The 21,159-nt window shown below is 39.4% G+C and overlaps 1 protein-coding gene across 4 annotated transcripts in view; it reads left to right on the top strand.

Moving 5' to 3' along the window:
• The window catches only part of PDE4B (phosphodiesterase 4B), a 592,331-nt gene that overhangs the window by 451,267 nt on the left and 119,905 nt on the right, over positions 1–21,159 (top strand). For all 4 annotated transcript variants that reach the window (XM_082357190.1, XM_082357189.1, XM_082357191.1 and 1 more), the window contains 3 exons: positions 2,330–2,524; positions 20,432–20,468; positions 20,601–20,671. In XM_082357190.1, the coding sequence (XP_082213316.1) occupies positions 2,330–2,524; positions 20,432–20,468; positions 20,601–20,671 (303 nt within the window). The remainder of the gene's footprint in view (positions 1–2,329; positions 2,525–20,431; positions 20,469–20,600; positions 20,672–21,159) is intronic.

Below are 21,159 nucleotides of genomic sequence, written 5' to 3'. Positions count from 1 at the left end.
CAGTGGTTAAGACTTTGCCTTCCAGTGCAGGGGCTGCAGGTTCAATCCCTGGTCAGGGAGCTAAGATCCCACATGCCTCGGGGTTAAAAAACCAAAACATACAACAGAAGCAATATTGTAACAAATTCAATAAAGACTTTAAAAATGGTCCACATCAAAAAAAAAAAAGTATTTCAATGTTTTAATACCCGTAGAGGCTGTACAGATAGATACCAAATGAATTACAACATGATTACTCATGAAATTTCAAAGCTTATTTATGCCCACTCTTAAGCTTTAGGTAGTCCCATCTTTACCTTTTAAGAGGCTTTCCTCTTTGTCCTTAAGAAGAGTTCAGAGCCAGCATCAAGTCCTAGTTCTACAAGCTCTGGGTGGCACAAAGGAGTCCTTATCCACAAAGGAGCTCTTTATTTTGCTCAACAACTAGTATAGATCTCACCCAAGGAAAGTGTGCAAGTCAGCTTACGTTATATTTTCACTTGCTGCAACGTATTTGCCTTACAACATAGCTCTACCTCCAGGCAGGCTGGCAAACAGGCTGAAATGTGTGAGTGATTGCCCACCTGCCTGCTTGCCTGCAGTCTCTGAAAGACAGTCCCATCCCAGACCGTGAGCCTGCTGTGAAAATCCATCTGCAGTACCGTGAAAGCCCAAATACATACATTGGATTGTTATGGCTCTTCCTTGTTCTCTTAACTGGAGATTCTCACTTGCTGCTTCTTATCAGACACCCGGAGTTTGTGGGTTGGCTAAAAGCAGCTTCTCGGAATGGTCTCCGGGGAAGCATTATGACCCTGAATTCTTTCATTTCTTCTTTCCCTGTTTCAGTGAAACCTACAGCCTCAGGGTAATTTACTGCCTCCCCTGTCTTCATCCAAGGTAACAGCCAAGGTTGCTCATAATCCAACTGACTCTCTACATACCAAACACACGTTTCGCTTGAATGTAGAGACTGAAGGGAAACTGCACTCAGTGACCCAGTGAGCCATTCTGGAGTTCTGTGATTACTGAAGTCTGAGGTTGTAGAGGACAGAATTGGAAGACTTGGGTCTTCCAATTCTTACTTTACAGTTGCTAGCCTGTGATTTTGAGCAGGTGTTTAAAATCTCTCTAAGCCTCATTTTCCTCAAATGTAGACTGAGATCATACTACATACTTCACAGGGTCGTAATAAGGGTTGTAAATGGAATAATAGATCAGAAAACAATTTATAAACTAAAAGAAATACGCAAAATCCACCCCAAGAGAGAAGGCTATAAGAACTAGTGAACCAAAAGAACCACAAATGTAGAAATAAATTATGGCAGCTGGATGAGCATAAAGGAAGCCCGCTACTGTGGTCCAGCTTGGAAAAGAGAGCATCCTTAGCCCCATACCTTCTCCAACACCTTTCTGCAGAGCTTTAGCCAGAGAGCAGTGAGTGGTCTAGAGAAATACTAGGCAAGAGGGTTACTGTCAATCTGAGGCTAAGGGAGGTTGTGCATGCAGGAAAAATGCATAGGGGATGGTGGAGAGCATGGGAAGGACACCGTGCCTAAAGTAACACCAGGACCAGGAGAGAGAAAACAACAGCCAAAATGTCTACTGCTCCCACCTGTGTGTTCATTGATCAGAGCTTGTTCAAATAATTCTGGACTTGAGGGTACCTTTCCAGAGTGAGCTAGACTGACCAGAAATCTCAACGGCACTCCTCTGCCAGAGTCAGTAGCTGTATCCTCCTCCAGAGAGAAAGCTCTGCACCCCTGGAGGGCTATTTGGCATTATCAGATTAATTAAGTCATTGTCTGTGCTTAAACCTGCATATGAATATTAAGTGTCAGACTGGACCTCCCGTTTAATCAGCCAGTGGATGTTTTCAGGTTAGCACTTTGTTCCTGAAACATTCAGAAATGTGCACATTGTATCTTTAATGAGACTGTGATATTTATTTACGGCAGGAAGAAGCCTCCCAGCTAAGAAGACTCATTCAAGTGATAGTTGAGTGTCTGGCACTTAGAGCTGTGTTAGATGCCGTATCTGGAGTCGCTTATTATCACCAGTTTATTTTATGAATTTGTCAATGTTGCTCATGCCGCTGAAAGGCCATGGGACTTTGCTCCGAGGGTCAAATCCTGGCTCCAGTCTCTGCTGATGACTGAACTTCTGTGGGGCCGTTCCCTTTGTATAAAATGAGAATGACTGCAACTCAGAGCTGTTTGGAGCCTTAAAACTTTCCATGAAGTGTGAAGTGCTATGTAAAGTGCCTGGCACGCATGGGTTCTCCATGTATGTATGTCAGATGCCCTTCTCTGTGTTTCCCATGTGACCAGTTTTCTTCTTTCTCTTTAAGCTTTGATGTGGAAAATGGCCCTTCCCCAGGTCGGAGCCCGCTGGATCCCCAGGCCAGCTCTTCCTCTGGGCTGGTGCTTCATGCCACCTTTCCCGGACACAGCCAGCGCAGAGAGTCCTTTCTCTACAGATCAGACAGCGACTATGACTTGTCACCAAAGGCGATGTCGAGAAACTCTTCACTTCCAAGCGAGCAGTAAGTACGAGCTGTCTGGCTCCCAGTTTCACACTTACCTCATCTTTAACCCCATCACGTCAGAGCAGCAAACTGTTCCCCTTTAACCCACAGGAGAGAGGGAGGAGAAAAACGAACAGAGCAGAGGTGACAATGATGACCACCTTAAGGACATTAATGCTCTCTTGCATGAGAAATATGTAGCCGGGGTCCCCAAGAGTGTTTAAAACCTCAGGCAACCGTGTTTGATTCACTTCGGTTATTGACACTTTAAAAAAATTTTTTTATTATTTGGCTTCATTTCCTGAACTGCTGAATCGTTTACGGCATGAGAACCTTAACACTGTTTGCAGACCACACTCAAACTTTCCAAGGCATGCGCAGTTTGCATGAGGCTACAGCAGAGAAGGAAAATGGTGGTTGGTGACACGCATCCTCTCTGAGTGGCCTTTGCTGGGTGACATTTAATAAGCTGTCATCTAGTCACGTGTCTGTGTCCCTTCTCTGGAACCTTAACACAATGCCCACTTGTTGCCTGGCTCCTGGGTGAGATAGAATATACTCCACCGCCCTATTAAGCATGGCTGATGTTTCTGTTTTGCTGCTATTACTTGGAGATCTCTAATTTTTATTTAAAGAACAATGACCGGGTTGTGTTACTTGTTTATTAAGTTTCTGAAACCAAATAAAATTGGATGCTGGAATTCATGCCTTAAAAGGTCTCTAGGCACATGTACAATTGTATTTAACATCATATGTTATAAAAATATCAGTAGCTCTCTAAAGTCTCCAGCCTGGAAAATTCCACTGGGCTCTCTTCTGCTGTTGGAAAGGAAGCTAAAAAAGGGTCACCCTCTTGTGAAAGAGGCAGGGGGCATTTTAAAGCTACCAATAAAAAGTATTCCCCAGGGCATTTCTGCCAGCTGATTTTAATAGAGGCACCCCTGCCCTAAAATGTCTCAATCATTGGGTGGACCAAAATTCATTTATTCACTCATTTGGCAAAAATTTACTGAAGCTCTCCTATGTGCCACGCAGTGTGCCAGGCTTTGGGCATAAAAGGTGAGCAGAATAGTGGGAAAAAAATCACAGATGCGTTAAAAACAGATATTATTCTCAGAAAGGTTGCATGCTCTCAGGGAGGTTACAGTTAAATAAGAAAGATAAGAGGAACACTGCTACTTCGTGGAAGGAAACATTTAGTGAGTGCTTACCATAGGGCCCTGTTCATTTACATACGTTATCTCTTTTAATCTTTACAAAAGTCCTGTCAGGTAGGCACCATTATTATCTCCACTCTATAGATGATGAAACAAAGACTCTGAGAAGTGAGAAACCTGCCTCTACCCCATGACTCTCTGCCTTGCTATATACCTTGATGTAGCTAAGAAAGACCATAGGCAGAACTTTTGGACTTTATTTACCTATGTTCTTCAAACTTCAAAGTAGAACCTCTCCTATCAGGTAGAAAACATGAGTGGAGTAGAGGTAACCTCTTTGCTCTAGATCATGTAGAACCAAGGAAGTTTCTGACCTAGGTTTGGATGGGGGCTTTGACAGTGAACATCCCTGGAATTCTCTCTTCCACCGAAACAAACAGCTTTCTAGACTCCCCCGAGGGAGAGCATAGGAGATGTGTTGAGCTGAAGTAATTAGAGCTTCAATCACATAGTGCTTCACGGGTGAAAGACTAGCTTTGGAAGGCAGCTAATGCCTCCCCCCACCCCCAGACTCCTGACAAACAGCCTGATGCATCTCAGGGTCACTCAGAGGCTGTCCAGCAAGTTCTAACCAAATTTCAGATTAAATTCTAGTGATTCCTTACTTAGGACGAAAAGGTTATAGAAATTTTGAACATGAAGAGACTTTCAAGACAACAGTCCAACTCAGTCTATAGCTGTAGAAACAGACATCGAGTTCTGAACGACTCTGCGGTCAGGTCCCTAATACTAATGGTTACTCTCTTTTCAATTTTACCAACCAGGAAAAATTCTCCCCTAACTTCAGAACCTACATAGCATTGCCAACTTTAGATTTAGGCAAGTAAGGATTATATATGTAAGTTAACTAGTATCATTCTCCCTTAAAAAAAAAAAAAAGAGGGAGTACCTTCAAGATGGCGGAGGAGTAGGACGTGGAGATCACCTTCCTCCCCACAAATACATCAAAAATACATCTACATGTGGAACAACTCCTACAGAACACCTACTGAACACTGGCAGAAGACCTCACACTTCCCAAAAGGGTCTGGGTGCTCTGGCCAGGTGTCAGGCGTGAGCCTCTGAGGTAGGAGAGCTGAGTTCAGGACCCTGGACCACCAGAGACTTCCAGGCCCCACATAACATCAATCGGCGAAAGCTCTCCCAGGGACCACCGTCTCAACACTAAGATGCATCTCCATTCAAAAAACAGCAAGCTCCAGTGCTGGACACCCAGTGTTGGACACCCAACAACTAGCAAGACAGGAACACAACCCCACGCATTAGCAGAGAGGCTGCCTAAAATCATAATAAGGTCACAGACACCCCAAAGCACACCACCAGACGCGGTCCAGCCCAACAGAAAGACAAGATCCAGCCTCATCCTCCAGATCACAGGAACTAGTCCCCTCCACCAGGAAGCCTACACAACTCACTGAAGCAACCTTAGCCACTGGGGGCGGGCACCAAAAACAAGGGGAACTACAAACTTGCAGCCTGCATAAAGGAGACCCCAAACACAGTAAGTTAAGCAAAATGAGAAGACAGAGAAACACACAGCAGATGAAGGAGCAAGGTAAAAACACACCAGACCAAACAAATGAAGAGGAAATAGGCAGCTTACCTGAAAAATAATTCAGAGTAATGATAGTAAAGATCCAAAATCTTGGAAATAGAATAGAGAAAATACAAGAAAGGTTTAAGAAGGACCTAGAAGAACTAAAGAGCAAACAAACAATGATGAAGAACACAATAAAGGAAATTAAACATTCTCTAGAGGGAATCAGTATCAGAAGAACTGAGGCAGAAAAACAGATAAGTGACCTGGAAGATAAAATAGTGGAAATAACTACTGCAGAGCAGAATAAAGAAAAAAGAATGAAAAGAATTGAGGATAGTCTCAGAGACTTCTGGGACAACTTTAAATGTGCCAACATTCGAATTATAGAGGTCCCAGAAAAAGTAGAGAAAAAGAAAGGGACTGAGAAAATATTTGAAGAGATTATAGTTGAAAACTTCCCTAATATGGGAAAGGAAATAGTCAATCAATTCCAGGAAACACAGAGAGTCCCATACAGGATAAATCCAAGGAGAAACATGGTAAGACACATATTAATCAAACTATCAAAAATTAAATACAAAGAAAAAATATTAAAAGCAGCAAGGGAAAAGCAACAAATAACATACAAGGGAATCCTCATAAGGTTAAGAGCTGATCTTTCAGCAGAAACTCTGCAAGCCAGAAGGAAGTGGCAGGACATATATAAAGTGATGAAAGGGAAAAACCTACAACCAAAATTACTCTACCCAGCAAAGATCTCATTCAGCTTCGACAGAGAAATTAAAACCTTTACAGACAAGCAAAAGCTAAGAGAATTCAGCACCACCAAACCAGCTTTACAACAAATGCTAAAGGAACTTCTCTAGGCAGGAAACACAAGAGAAGGAAAAGACCTACAATAACCCAAAACAATTAAGAAAATGGTAATAGTAACATACATATTGATAATTACCTTAAATGTAAATGGATTAAATGCTCCAATCAAAAGACATAGATTGGCTGAATGGATACAAAAAAAAAATCCATGAATATGCTGTCTACAAGAGACCCACTTCAGACCTAGGGACACATATGGACTGAAAGTGAGGGGATGGATAAAGATATTCCATGCAAATGGAAATCAAAAGAAAGCTGGAGTAGTAACTCTCATATCAGACAAAATAGACTTTAAAATAAAGAATGTTACAAGAGACAAAGAAGGACACTACATAATAATCAAGGGATCAATCCAAGAAGAAGATATAACAATTATAAATATATATGCACCCAACATAGGAGCACCTCATTTCATAAGGCAACTGCTAACAGCTATAAAAGAGGAAACTGACAGTAACACAACAATAGTGGGGGACTTTAACAACTCACTCACACCAGTGGACAGATAATACAAAATGAAAATAAATAAGGAAACAGAAGCTTTAAATGACACAATAGACCAGATAGATTTAATTGATATTTATAGGACATTCCATCCAAAAACAGCAGATTACACTTTCTTCTCAAGTGCACACGGAACATTCTCCAGGGTAGATCACATCTTGGGTCACAAATCAAGCTTCAGTAAATTTAAGAAAATTGAAATCATATCAAGCATCTTTTCTGACCACAACGCTGTGAGATTAGAAATGAATTACAGGGGAAAAAACGTAAAAAACAAACACATGGTGGCTAAACAATACGTTACTAAATAACCAAGAGATCACTGAAGAAATCAAAGAGGAAATCAAAAAATACCTAGAGACAAATGATAATGAAAACACGATGATCCAAAACCTATTGGTTGCAGCAAAAGCAGTTCTAAGGGGGAAATTTATCGCTAAACAAGCTTACCTCAAGAAAAAAGAAAAATCTCAAATAAACAATCTAACCTTACACCTAAAGGAACTAGAGAAAGAAGAACAACAAAACCCAAAGTTAGCAGAAGGAAAGAAATCATAAAGATCAGAGCATAAATAAATGAAATAGAAACAAAGAAAACAATAGCAAAGATCTATAAAACTAAAAGCTGGTTCTTTGAGAAGATAAACAAAATTGATAAACCATTAGCCAGACTCATCAAGAAAAAGAGGCAGAGGACTCAAATCAATAAAATTAGAAATGAAAAAGGAGAAGTTACAACAGACACTGCAGAAATACAAAGCATCCGAATAGACTACTACGAGCAACTCTATGCCAATAAAATGGACAACCTAGAAGAAATGGACAAATTCTTGGAGAGGTATAACCTTCCAAGACTGAACCAGGAAGAAATAGAAAATATGAACAGACCTATCACAAGTAAAGAAATTGAAACTGTGATTTAAAATCTTCCAACAAACAAAAGTCCAGGACCAGATGGCTTTACAGGTAAATTCTATCAAACATTTAGAGAAGAGCTAACACCCATCCTTCTCAAACTCTTCCAAAAAATTGCAGAGAAAGTAACACTCCCAAACTCATTCTATGAGGCCACCATCACCCTCATACCAAAAACAGAAAAAGATACTGCAAAAAAAGAAAATTACAGACCAATATCACTGATGAATATAGATGCAAAAATCCTCAACAAAATACTAGCAAACAGAATCCAACAACACATTAAAAGGATCAAACACCATGTTCAAGTGGGATTTATCCCAGGCATGCACGGATTCTTTAATATACACAAATCAATCAATGTGATACACTATATTAATAAATTGAAGAATAAAAACCATATGATCATCTCAATTGATGCAGAAAATGCTTTTGACAAAATTCAACACAGATTTATGATAAAAACTCTCCAGAAAGTGGGCATAGAGGGAACCTACCTCAACATAATAAAGCCATATACAACAAACCCACAGCAAACATCATTCTCAATGGTGAAAAACTGAAACCATTTCCTCTAAGATCAGGAACAAGACAAGGATGTCCACTCTCACCACCATTATTCAACATAGTTTTGGAAGTCCTAGCCATGCTAATCAGAGAAGAAAAAGGAATAAAAGGAACACAAATTGGAAAAGAAGAAGTAAAACAGTCACTGTTTGCAGATGACATGACACTCTACATAGAGAATCCTAAAGATGCCACCAGAAAACTACTAGAGCTAATCAATGAATTTGGTAAAGTAGCAGGATACAAAATTAATGCACAGAACTCTCTTGCATTCCTATACACTAATCATGAAAAATCTGAAAGAGAAATTAAGGAAACACTCCCATTTACTATTGCAACAAAAAGAATAAAATACCTAGGAATAAACCTACCCAGAGAGACAAAAGAGCTGTATGCAGAAAACTATAAGACACTGTTGAAAGAAATTAAAGATGATACCAACAGATGGAGAGATATACCATGTTCTTGGATTGGAAAAATCAATATTGTGAAAATGACTGTACTACCCAAAGCAATCTACAGATTCAATGCAATCCCTATCAAATTACCATAGGCATTTTTTACGGAACTAGAACAAAAGATCTTAAAATTTGTATGGAAACACAAAAGACCCCGAATAGCCAAAGCAGTCTTGAGGGGAAAAAATGGAGCTGGAGGAATCAGACTCCCTGACTTCAGACTCTACTACACAACTACAGTAATCAAGCCAAATGGTACTGGCACAAGAACAGAAATATAGATCAATGGAACAGGATAGAAAACCCAGAGATAAACCCACACACCTATGGTCAACTAATCTATGACAAAGCAGGCAAGGATATACAATGGAGAAAAGACAGTCTCTTCAATAAATGGTGCTGGGAAAACTGGACAGCTACATGTAAAAGAATGAAATTAGAACACTACCTAACACGATACACAAAAATAAACTCAAAATGGATTACAGACCTAAATGTAAGACCGGACACTATAAAACTCTTAGAGGAAAACATAGGAAGAACACTCCTTGACATAAACCACAGCAAGATCTTTTTTGATCCACCTCCTAGAGTAATGGAAATAAAAACAAAAATAAACAAATGGGACTTAGTAAAACTTAAAAGCTTTTGCAAAGCAAAGGAAACTACAAACAAGACAAAAACACAACCTTCAGAATGGGAAAAATATTTGCAAATGAATCAACAGACAAAGGATTAACCTCCGAAACATATAAACAGCTCATGCAGCTCAATATTAAAAAAACAAACAACCCAATGAAAAAATGGGCAGAAGACCTAAATAGACATTTCTCCAAAGAGGACATACAGATACCAGGAAGCACATGAAAAGCTGCTCAACATCACTAACTATTAGAGAAATGCAAATCAAAACTACAATGAGGTATCACCTCACACCAGTTAGAATGGGCATCATCAGAAAATCTACAAATAACAAATGCTGGAGAGGGTGTGGAGAAAAGGGCATCCTCTTGCACTGTTGGTGGGAATGTAAATTGGTACAGCCACTATGGAGAACAGTACGGAGGTTCCTTAAAAAACTAAAAATAGAATTACCATATGACCCAGCAATCCCACTACTGGGCATTTACCCAGTGAAAACCATAATTCAAAAAGACACATGCACCCCAATGTTCACTGCAGCACTATTTACAATAGCCAGGTCATGGAAGCAACCTAAATGCCCATCGACAGACGAATGGATAAAGAAGATGTAGTACATATATACAATGGAATATTAGTCAGCCATAAAAAAGAACAAAATTGGGTCATTTGTAGAGATGTGGATGAATCTAGAGACTGTCATACAGAGTGAAGTAAGTCAGAAAGAGTAAAACAAATTTCGTATATTAACGCATATATGTGGAACCTAGAAAAACGGTACAGATGAACAAGTTTGCAGGGCAGAAATAGAGACGCAGATGTAGGGAACAAACATATGGACATGAAGGGGGGAAAGCAGCAGCGGGTGGGGATGGTAGTGGTGTGATGAATTGGGAGATTGGGATTGACATGTATACACTGATGTGTATAAAATAAATGACTAATAAGAACCTGCTGTATAAAAAAATAAATAAAAGAAAATTCAAAAGAAAAAAAAAAGCAATTAGATAAAGAAGAACAAAAAAAACCCCAAAGTTAGCAGAAGGAAAGAAATCGTAAAGATCACATCACAAATAAATGAAAAAGAAATGAAGGAAAAATAGCAAAGATCAGTAAAACTAAAAGCTGCTTCTTTGAGAAGATAAACAAAATTGATAAACCATTAGCCAGACTCATCAAGAAAAAAAGCCAGAAGACTCAAATCAACAGAATTAGAAATGAAAAAGAAGTAACAACTGACACTGCAGAAATACAAAGGATCATGAGTGATTACTACAAGCAACTATATGACAATAAAATGGACATCCTGGAAGAAATGGACCAATTCTTAGAAAAACACAACCTTCCGAGACTGAACCAGGAAGAAATAGAAAATATAAACAGACCTATCACAAGCACTGAAATTGAAACTGTGATTAAAAATCTTCCAACAAACAAAAGCCCAGGAATATATGGTTTCACAGGTGAATTCTATCAAACATTTAGAGAAGAGCTAACACCTATCCTTCTCAAACTCTTCCAAAATATAGCAGAGGGAGGAACACTCCCAAACGCATTCTACAAGGCCACCATCACCCTGATACCAAAACCAGACAAAGATGTCACACACACACACACACAAAAAACTACAGGCCAATATCACTGATGAACATAGATGCAAAAATCCTCAACAAGATACTAGCAAACAGAATCCAAGAGCACATTAAAAGGATCATACACCATGATCAAGTGGGGTTTATCCCAGGAATGCAAGTATTCTTCAATATATGCAAATCAATAAATGTGATACACCATATTAACAACTGAAGGATAAAAACCATATGATCATCTCAATAGATGCAGAAAAAGCTTTTGACAAAATTCAACACCCATTTATGATAAAAACCCTCCAGAAAGTAGGCATAGAGGGAACTTACTTCAACATAATAAAGGCCATATATGACAAACCCACAGCCAACATCATTCTCAATGGTGAAAAACTGAAACCATTTCCTCTCAGATCAGGAAAAAGACAAGGTTGCCCACTCTCACAACTATTATTCAACATAGTTTTGGAAGTTTTAGCCACAGCCATGAGAGAAGAAAAAGAAATAAAATGAATCCAAATTGGAAAAGAAGAAGTAAAGCTGTCACTGTTTGCAGATGACATGATACTATACATAGAGAATCCTAAAGATGCCACCAGAAAACTACTAGAGGTAATCAATGAATTAGGTAAAGTAGCAGGATACAAAATTAATGCACAGAAATCTCTTGCATTCCTATACACTAATGATGAGAAATCTGAAAGAGAAATTAAGGAAACACTCCCATTTACTACTGCAACAAAAGGAATAAAATACCTAGGAATAAACCTACCTATGGAGACAAAAGACCTGTAGTCATAAAACTCTAAGACACTGATGAAAGAAATTAAAGATGATACAAACAGATGGAGAGATATACCATGTTCTTGGATTGGAAGAATCAACCTTGTGAAAATAACTATACTACCCAAAGCAATCTACAGATTCAATGCAATCCCTATCAAACTACCACTGACATTTTCCGCAGAACTAGAATAAAAAATTTCACAATTTGTATGGAAACACAAAAGACCCCGAATAGCCAAAGCAATCTTGAGAAAGAAAAACGGAGCTGGAGGAATCAGGCTCCCAGTCTTCAGACTCTACTACAAAGCTACAGTAATCAATACAGTATGGTACTGGCACAAAAACAGAAATATAGATCAATGGAACAAGATAGAAAGCCCAGGGCTTCCCTGGTGGTGCAGTGGTTGAGAGTCTGCCTGCCGGTGCAGGGGACATGGGTTCGAGCCCTGGTCTGGGAGGATCCCACATGCCGCAGAGCGACTGGGCCCATGAGCCACAATTACTGAGCCTGCGCGTCTGGAGCCTGTGCTCCGCAACAAGAGAGGCCGCGATAGTGAGAGGCCCGCTCACTGCGATGAAGAATGGCCCCCACTTGCTGCAACTGGAGAAAGCCCTCACACAGAAACGAAGACCCAACACAGCCATAAATACATAAATAAATAAATAAAATATTAAAAAAAAAAAAAAAAGCACAGAGATGAAACCATGCACATATGGTCACCTTATTTTTGATAAAGGAGGCAAGAATATACAGTGAAGAAAAGACAGCCTCTTCAATAAGTGGTGCTGGGAAAACTGGACAACTACATGTAAAAGAATGAAATTAGAACACTCTCTAACACCATACAGAAAAATAAACTCAAAATGGATTAAAGACCTAAGTGTAAGGCCAGACAGTATGAAACTCTTAGAGGAAAACATAGGCAGAACACTCTATGACATAAATTACAGCAAGATCCTTTTTGACCCGCCTCTTAGAGAAAGGGAAATAAAAACACAAATAAACAAATGGGACCTAATGAAACTTAAAAGCTTTTGCACAGCAAAGGAAACCATAAACAAGATGAAAAGACAACCGTCAGAATGGGAGAAAACATTTGCAAACGAAGCAACGGACAAAGAATTAATCTCCAAAATATACAAGCAGCTCATGCAGCTCAATATTAAAAAAACAAACAACCCAATCCAAAAATGGGCAGGAGACCTAAATAGACATTTCTACAAAGAAGATATACAGATTGCCAACACACACATGAACGGATGCTCAACATCACTAATGATTAGAGAAATGCAAATCGAAAATACAATGAGGTATCACCTCACACCGGTCAGAATGGCCATCATCAAAAAATCCACAAACAATAAATGCTGGAGAGGGTGTGGAGAAAAGGGAACCCTCATACACTGTTGGTGGGAATGTAAATTGGTACAGCCACTATGGAGAACAGTATGGAGGTTCCTTAAAAAACTAAAAATAGAACTACCATATGACCCAGCAATCCCACTACTGGGCATATACTCTGAAAAATCTATAATTCAAAGAGTCATGTACCACAATGTTCATTGCAGCACTATTCACAATCGCCAGGACATGGAAGCAACCTAAGTGTCCATCGACCCATGAATGGGTAAAGAAGATGTGGTACATATATATAATGGAATATTATTCAGCCATAAAAAGAAACGAAATTAAGTTATTTGTAGTGAGGTGGATGGACCTAGAGTCTGTCATACAGAGTGAAGTAAGTCAGAAAGAGAAAAACAAATACCGTATGCTAACACGTATATATGGAATCCAAAAAAAAAAAAATATATATATATATATATATATATATATATATATATGTTTCTGAAGAACCTAGGGGCAGGACAGAATAAAGATGCAGATGTAGAAAATGGACTTGAGGACACAGGGAAGGGGAAGGGTAAGCTGGGACGAAGTGAGAGAGTGGCATGGACTTACATATACTACCAAATGTAAAATAGATAGCTAGTGTGAAGCAGCCCCATAGCACAGAGAGATCAGCTCAGTGCTTTGTGACCACCTAGAGGGGTGGGAGGGAGACGCAAGAGGGAGGGGATGGGGGATATATGTATACATATAGCTGATTCACTTTGTTATACAGCAGAAACCAACACAGCACTGTAAAGCAATTATACTCCGATAAAGACGTTAAAAAAGAAAAAAAACAGAACTTTAAAAAGTAGTAAGGGCACAATTTCATAATAAAGAATAGTCCTTCCCAAGAAAACACAGTTGTAAACATGATCTCATCCTATCAAAGATACTGATAACAAGATATATTAAAAGCTTTGGGTGAATAAAAATAGCCCAGAATTTTGTTTTGCAAATATTTCAACATGACAGTAAAACTTTCATGTGTTTGTCAGTTTAGGAATTTATATTTCTCAACACAACAAGAAGTAGAACTTGAATATCCAGATTCTTCTGAAATTTCATTTTATCAGGACCATGTTGGAAAATCCAGTTTTACACAGGTATTTTGAGCTAACCTGAAGTAATGCTCTCAAAGCTATTTCACCTGATTATTACTCTTCAGGATGATTTGAAATAGAGGAACAGCAGCCCCTGAACCTCTTACTGCTTCTCCTGCCTTCTACCCATAAAGCCAAGAAAAAGAAGGACAGTAATAGGTTTGGAGTCTTGATGTGAAGGCTGCTGGATGGGGGCTGCAGCGTGTTCCCCGCTCAGAAGCCCCTCTCTCCAGAACAGGTCATGAATTTACACAAGAGGTAGAAAACTTTGCATAATTCCTCAGCATTAAATCTTAACAGTAGAGACAACACTAGCTTTTTAAAATTTCTCATCTGTGCTCTTTCAGGAGAAAACATATAGGCAGGGAGAATGAGTGAAAAAGATATTGAGTTAAAAAATGAATGGAAAATTAGAAGTGGCTTTAGCATACAGCAACAAAAGAGAGACTGAAATAAAGCTTTGTAGTAAGAAAACAAGATCGCCATTGGATCCCAAAAGGAAATTTCACATGCTTTCCTAGATGTGGCAATAATTTATTGGTTTCTCTTTCGTTCCTGTGTTGTAGTCATCTTTAACGTAATGTCTTTGTATACCAAGGTACAGATTTCCCAATGGGAACATAAAGTACCGGAAACTGGTGAGGCCAGTTAGATTGCCCCAAACTGTGGCGGGAACCACCCCGGATAGGACCAAGTTTTAATTATCCACTAGTAAAGCCACAGGGAAGCAAGATCCATGTTTCCTTCATTTGGTTGTCCCATTTGTAGTCTTACACAGACAAGGAACTTTTTAAAGCCACCATTTGTATGAGAAGTAAGTAGTCTCTAGAGAGAGTAGTCAAGGGAAATGAGATCTGAGAGCCAAGAGGAAAAGCAGAAATAAGAGCCCACTTAAATTTAAGACCTGTTTATTGATGGACTACCAAAAAAGTACAATGTGGTGTCTAAGACTTGAGTTACAGCCATCATACTTACTAGCACCATGGCTTTAAGACATTGAGTATTTTTTGTACTGTCTAAATTACCTGTAAATAAAAGCACACGTTTATTAAGCATTTCCTATATACTATTTAAAGTCCTTTACATATTTTAACTCATTTAATCCCTATAACCCCAAGGTAGTTGGTACTGTAATATTCTTGTCTTAAAGATGAGGACATTGAAGCACAGAGAGATTAAGTAACCTGCCCAGTAAATGGGGAATCACGGCTTAAATCCAGGGAGTCTAGATGATTAAACCACATGGTTATCCAATACATAAACAGACTCTAAATAATGATGAAAAATAAAAATAATGATACGGATCTCTGCTCTGCCTGCCTTTCCAGCTGTTATGAAGATTATACACATCCTTTCTTTTAACAAAAATTTACTTACCTTTAGGCACTTTGCAAACAAATGAGACATTTTCTTTGTCTTCAGGGGAGCTAAAAGATTAGTAAGTCAATAGGCAGTTGTACTACCTTCGGAAAAGGGCAATGTCCGTGAAAAGGGATGCACTGGACTTTGAGAGATTGGCCAGGCAAGGCGAGCAGCCTGCTTCGAGGGGTTACAGCTAAGCTAAAGGAGTTAGCCAGGCAGAAAGGTGTGCAGGAGGAAGGGCTATGTGCTCACTAACTCTCTTGTTGTCAAGAACATTTGGGGGAACCACAGCTCAATATGGCTCAGGCAGAGAACGTGAGAGGATGAGGAAGTGGTGAGAGACGAAGCCAGAGAAGTAAGCAGTTCCCTCATCACGGAGGGCCTATGTGAGGAGTTGGCATTTATGCTGCAGACAAGCAGTGGGGGGCTACTAAAGGCTTTAAAACAGGAAAATACATAATCAGACGAATGTTTTTGAAAGATAACTCTGATTACAGTCTAAAGAACAGTTTGGAGGGTGGACACGCCTAAAGATGTTTCCAAGAGCCAAATGGGAAGCTGCTTTGGTAATGTGCATCTTAAAGGATGGGGATCTACATTAGAACAGATCCAATGGGCGATTAATAAATATTTGAAAGTTAGGATCAACAGAAGTTGGTGGTTGACTATGGGATGAGGGGAAGGAAGGTTTCAGGCTTGACCAACAAGATAGGTGCTTGCACCGTTCCCCAGGGTCAAGAACATACTCTTACCACATGAAATAAGGGACATGAAAATGCTTTGTAAACTGTAAAGTACAATATAAATATTAGTTCTCTTGATTGTAATGGGGGCAGAAATGACTACCCTAAAGAAGTTCTCACCAGCTGGGAAGATAGACATGATACCTACTATAATAAATAATGATACCTACTACTAGTACGAGTAACTATAACTAACGAAAGTGCCTTTATGTGCCTAGCACTGTTGTAAGAGTTGTACATATATAATAACTTATTTCTCACAACGCCCATTTTACAAATGAAGAAAGTGAGGCATAGAGAGGTTGCCTAATGTCTCATAGTTAGTAATAGTGCAACTGAGAAACAAACCAATGCTGTCTGGCTCCAAAAGCTGTGCTCTTCACTACAATAGTATATGTCTCTCTCTAAGGCAGACGATAATTAGTATTACAAGCAAAGTGCCTGTAATCATGAAACAGAGGAAGTTAAAATTAATAAAACCCAGAGTGTAGCAGTAGGAAGCAGCATTTTTGCTTCCTAGAAAAGCATTCATTGTTGAGAGTAGACCTACACTCAATTCTAAGACCCACAGAGTTCTGATCTCCAATTATCCTACAAAATTGTAATGTGCTAGTTTTGTCACTAGATGGTGCTCGTGCCACGGTTCTGAATATCTGGCCTCGTTCCTGAGAGGTATTGTCGTCTCTAGCGGTTTGGGCAACTAAGAAGTACGTCAGTTTTCATAACCAATCAAGTGTTTTGTTACATTCATGCATTTTATTATTAATGTACCAAATTATGATTTTAAAAATTTAGAACGGTTTTATAAATAATCTGGCTATACTCAAATAGAAGTTTTTTCTTTTGTTTCTTCAACTTGCTATGAATTATCTATGAATTATCTGATCATTTCTCTAACAGCTACTGTCTGATATACAGCATTGGCTTTTACAGCTCAAATTCTTTAAGGGACCCAGTAACGGGGATCTGAAAATTCGTCTCTTGCCTCTGAGTGTTCTGCTCTCCTAAGCTTCAAAAGTTTCATAATAATAGTCATTTTGACACCGAGCCCTCTCTTAATGTGTTTTTTCTTTTAACCTCTGTTTAATCATTAGTTTGTACAGTTTTAGTAACTCCCCATTCATGCAACAATACATCAGCTTTAGGTACTACATCTGTATGAGATTTGCTTGTATTATCTAACTTTTGTTGGACATGTAGACTCCAGAAATCCAGGAGCCATAGATGACCTACTTAAGTCTAACACTATCACTTTACACCCAACTCACCCTGATGTCTTCTGAACAATGTGAACTTCACAGAAGAAATCTGAACAAATAGAAAGATATTTCACCCATCTCCAAAAAATAGCTTGAGAAGGGGCAGTTCTTGTAATAACTCACCACCCTGCATTTATCACAACTGCCCCTCTCTTAACTTTGTCTCGTTTGGGCTCCTCTCCAAGAGCCCTGAGGTTCTTCCTTTGACTGTCTCTCTCTATACACCCCACCCCAGGAAGCCACTCCCTGCCATTGCTTTAAGGGGCCCCACTGTTGTAGGTACCTCCTAAAACTCTAGCTCTAACCCCCATGTTTCAGTCTTCCCGCTTGCTGTTTCCACCAGAATATCAACAAATATCTTAAAACTCAACATGTGAGAAAGTGACACGTCTCCTCCAACTCCTCCTTACTTTTTAACTTCTACTCACCACTTCACTATTTTCCCAGATACCCATTTTTAAAACTGAAAATAGTATTTCTTTATGACCCCTTATCCAATTCAATGCCAAGTCCTTAGAAAGACGTTCAGGGTCTCTTCCAGTTGTCTTTTCCTGTTTCTTTCTCTGCCTCACCAATGTCTTCTCATCAGAATGACGGCGATATCCCCCTAACCCATCTTCCTGGCTCTGTCCTCTCTTCCATCCATCTCTTGTATCCATAGCATTTTATTGGGTTGGCCCAAAAGTTTGTTCAGGTTTTTCCATAAGATGTTATGGAAAAACCTGGGACTTCCCTGATGGCACAGTGGTTAAGAATCCACCTGCCAATGCAGGGGACACAGGTTCGATCCCTAGTCCGGGAAGATCCCATGTGCCGCGGAGCAACTAAGCCCGTACGCCACAACTGCTGAGCCTGCGCTCTAGAACCCGCGTGCCACAGCTACTGAAGCCCACACGCCTAGAGCCCGTGCTCCACAACAAGAGAAGCCACCGCAATGAGAAGCCCGCGCACCGCAATGAAGAGTAGTCCCCGCTCGCCACAACTAGAGAAAACCCATGCAGCAACAAAGACTCAACGCAGCCAAAAAAGAAAAAAAAAAACCAGACGAACTTTTTGGCCAACCCAATACTTTCTAAAGCACTTTTCTGTTTGCCTGTCTCACTAAAAACCTTCACTGGCTCATTTCTTTTACTGAGTTGAGCACCAGCTCCACAACCGTTGTCCACAATGTCCATAACGTGGGTGTGGGGGACATTTGAGTCTTATCCCCTGCAAATGTCTGTCACTGCTCAGCTCTAAACAGCCACCAAGCATCTCCATGTTCAGGACTTTCCCATTTCAATGCCTCGGTTCTTGCATTGTTCTCATTAGTAGCACCTACCATCCGTGCCTTTTAAAGCCTGCCCTTCAAAGTTCATCTCGAATACCACTCATTCAATGAAGCCTTTTCTACTATGTCTAATCTGTAATTATGACATCTCCTTTGCACCCCATTAAGTATCAATTGTTTGTATTTCTCATTCTGTATTTATAATATCTACTGCAGTGTTTTGGACATTTTTCTGTCTCCTCTGTTTTAATTTGTGGGGATCATGAATTCTGTATAATTCAATCAACTATGCAGGGTCGTCATAAAACAGGGAACATAATGTTTAAAAGCATAGATTTTTGGAATCAGTCTTAGTTCTTTCATTTATTAGCTGTGTGCTAGTTAAGCAGTTGCTTACCTGCTCTGAGCGTTGATATTATCTATAAAATGGGAATAAGAGTCGTTGCCCCAGTTCTTGTTACAAGAACTAAATGAGATTTCATGCAGAGGCTGACAGATGGTAATCACTCCAAGAATGCTTACTCTTGTCAGTGATCTTTTTGTAGTCACTTGGTTACTGTACAAATCAGATGCACAGGAAGTTTAATGAAATTGAAGGGGGACTTCTAGCTAAAGACCAAGGTAGAAAGGAAAATATTGTATTAAATAATACCCCAAAGTAAAAGTCTATGCTAGAGAAGAGGCCCCCAAGGATGTAGGTGTTATCCAACCCTGGATCCCTAGTTCTCACCTAATGCCTGGTACTGGGCAGGTGTTTAATAACCATTGGTTGCACTCTCGTAGTTAGCGAATAAGGTGCCATATATGTGTGGTGATCGTGAAGACAGAGAAGATGATCAGACAGTGAAGGAAACTCATTGTTCACCACCTTCTGTGCGACTGTTATGATTTACACTGTGATAGCGAATTGCCCTGATTGTGCGTCTGCAGCTCAGGCCAGCCTATCTTCTAATGGTTTTAATGGAGACCTTGCTGAATGTGGATTTAAGAAGAGGTATCAAAGCATGTGTCAGAGAGAGAGTGCACTTCTGAAAACACACTTTTGACTATTCCTAAGTACAGATTTATGTAACACTAGGTTCAGCTTAATCAGATCTTTGGGACAAAGTGAGAGACAATGATATAATAGTAGGTTCAGTCCCTACACTACACTCCCTTAAAAGCTTTTCCTTGGGTACTTTAAGAAAAAAGTTGTCTTAAAAACAAAAAGTAATGAGATTCCCAGACAGAAATCTGTGTTTAAGTGGCATTAAGGCTGCGGTTCAAATCAACAAAAGCCAGGAAATCCAAAGTTAACCTTTATCCAGACTGTTATGCCATTTTTTCCAACTCTATGTGTGCCTGTGAGCAGCCCTCCTTTTGAATTTCCTGGCTCTGGCAACCAAAATCCACAAATTGCTTTGAATTACAGTACTCTGGGTCTGCTATTTAATGGGAAAATACCCTGAAGATATATGCTTACTTGCAAGTGTTTTTATGTGTAGCCACTGTAAATCCAGGAGCCATGAACCTGGTGGGTTTTTTTCTGTCAAGTTCCTGAAATCCCCATCTGCACCTAAATCAGTCCTGCCTTATATCCAGGTGGAAGAATTTGTATAACATTTTTGTGTTGCTAACACTGATGAAGTTTCATATTACAGCTTATATGACACAGTTATAATTCAAATGCATTTAAAAAATGTTTCTTTTCTCTCTTTTCACCAGACATGGCGATGACTTGATTGTAACACCTTTTGCCCAGGTACGTATCATGCTGGCCTGGCTCATTCTCACTCTGTCTCTGGGTGTAGTTTCTAAGTGTAGCCTCTGAACCTGCCCATTCCTCTCCTTTTGTTCCTAACCATTCCTAACAGTGGAAACATTTTCCTTATAGGTCCTTGCCAGCTTGCGAAGTGTGAGAAACAACTTCACAGTACTGACAAACCTCCATGGAACATCCAACAAGTAAGCATGCACTTTTTGTGGAGTTATAAATCCTTTCCATAAAGGCGAAACCCTGAACAGCACTAAAAAAACCCACAACCCAACACTAATGCATGGAAATTTGCCCTCCTAGCTAGGATACATGATAAAATTTAAACTAGGATGGATCACCATAGTATTTTAGAACCGGTAAGATGTTAGAAATTAGTCCAGATCTTATCATCTTTGTGCCTTTAACACTTAGTAGACAGGAGTTCAACAGATGAAAAAATGAGATGGGTTTTTTTTTTTTTACCTTTGTATTTACTACTTGAAAGTGTGAATACTCATCAGTAAAGGCCATAAATTCTATTAAAATTCTTTTGGAATAAACTATTGAGTTCAGAGAATTCAAACTTAAAATTACGCGTACCAAAAGTTCAGGTCCAGGTTGCCTATTGTTTGATAATATATAAACAGGTTCATGTAATTTGATGATAAGAGTGGGATTATCTTCTCTTCTGCCCTTA

Source organism: Balaenoptera borealis (assembly GCF_965194805.1).
Source record: "Balaenoptera borealis genome assembly, chromosome: 1".
NCBI classification, from domain to species: domain Eukaryota; kingdom Metazoa; phylum Chordata; class Mammalia; order Artiodactyla; family Balaenopteridae; genus Balaenoptera; species Balaenoptera borealis.
Note: the sequence above shows the minus strand (reverse complement) of the source record. Positions and strands in the feature narration are given on the sequence as shown.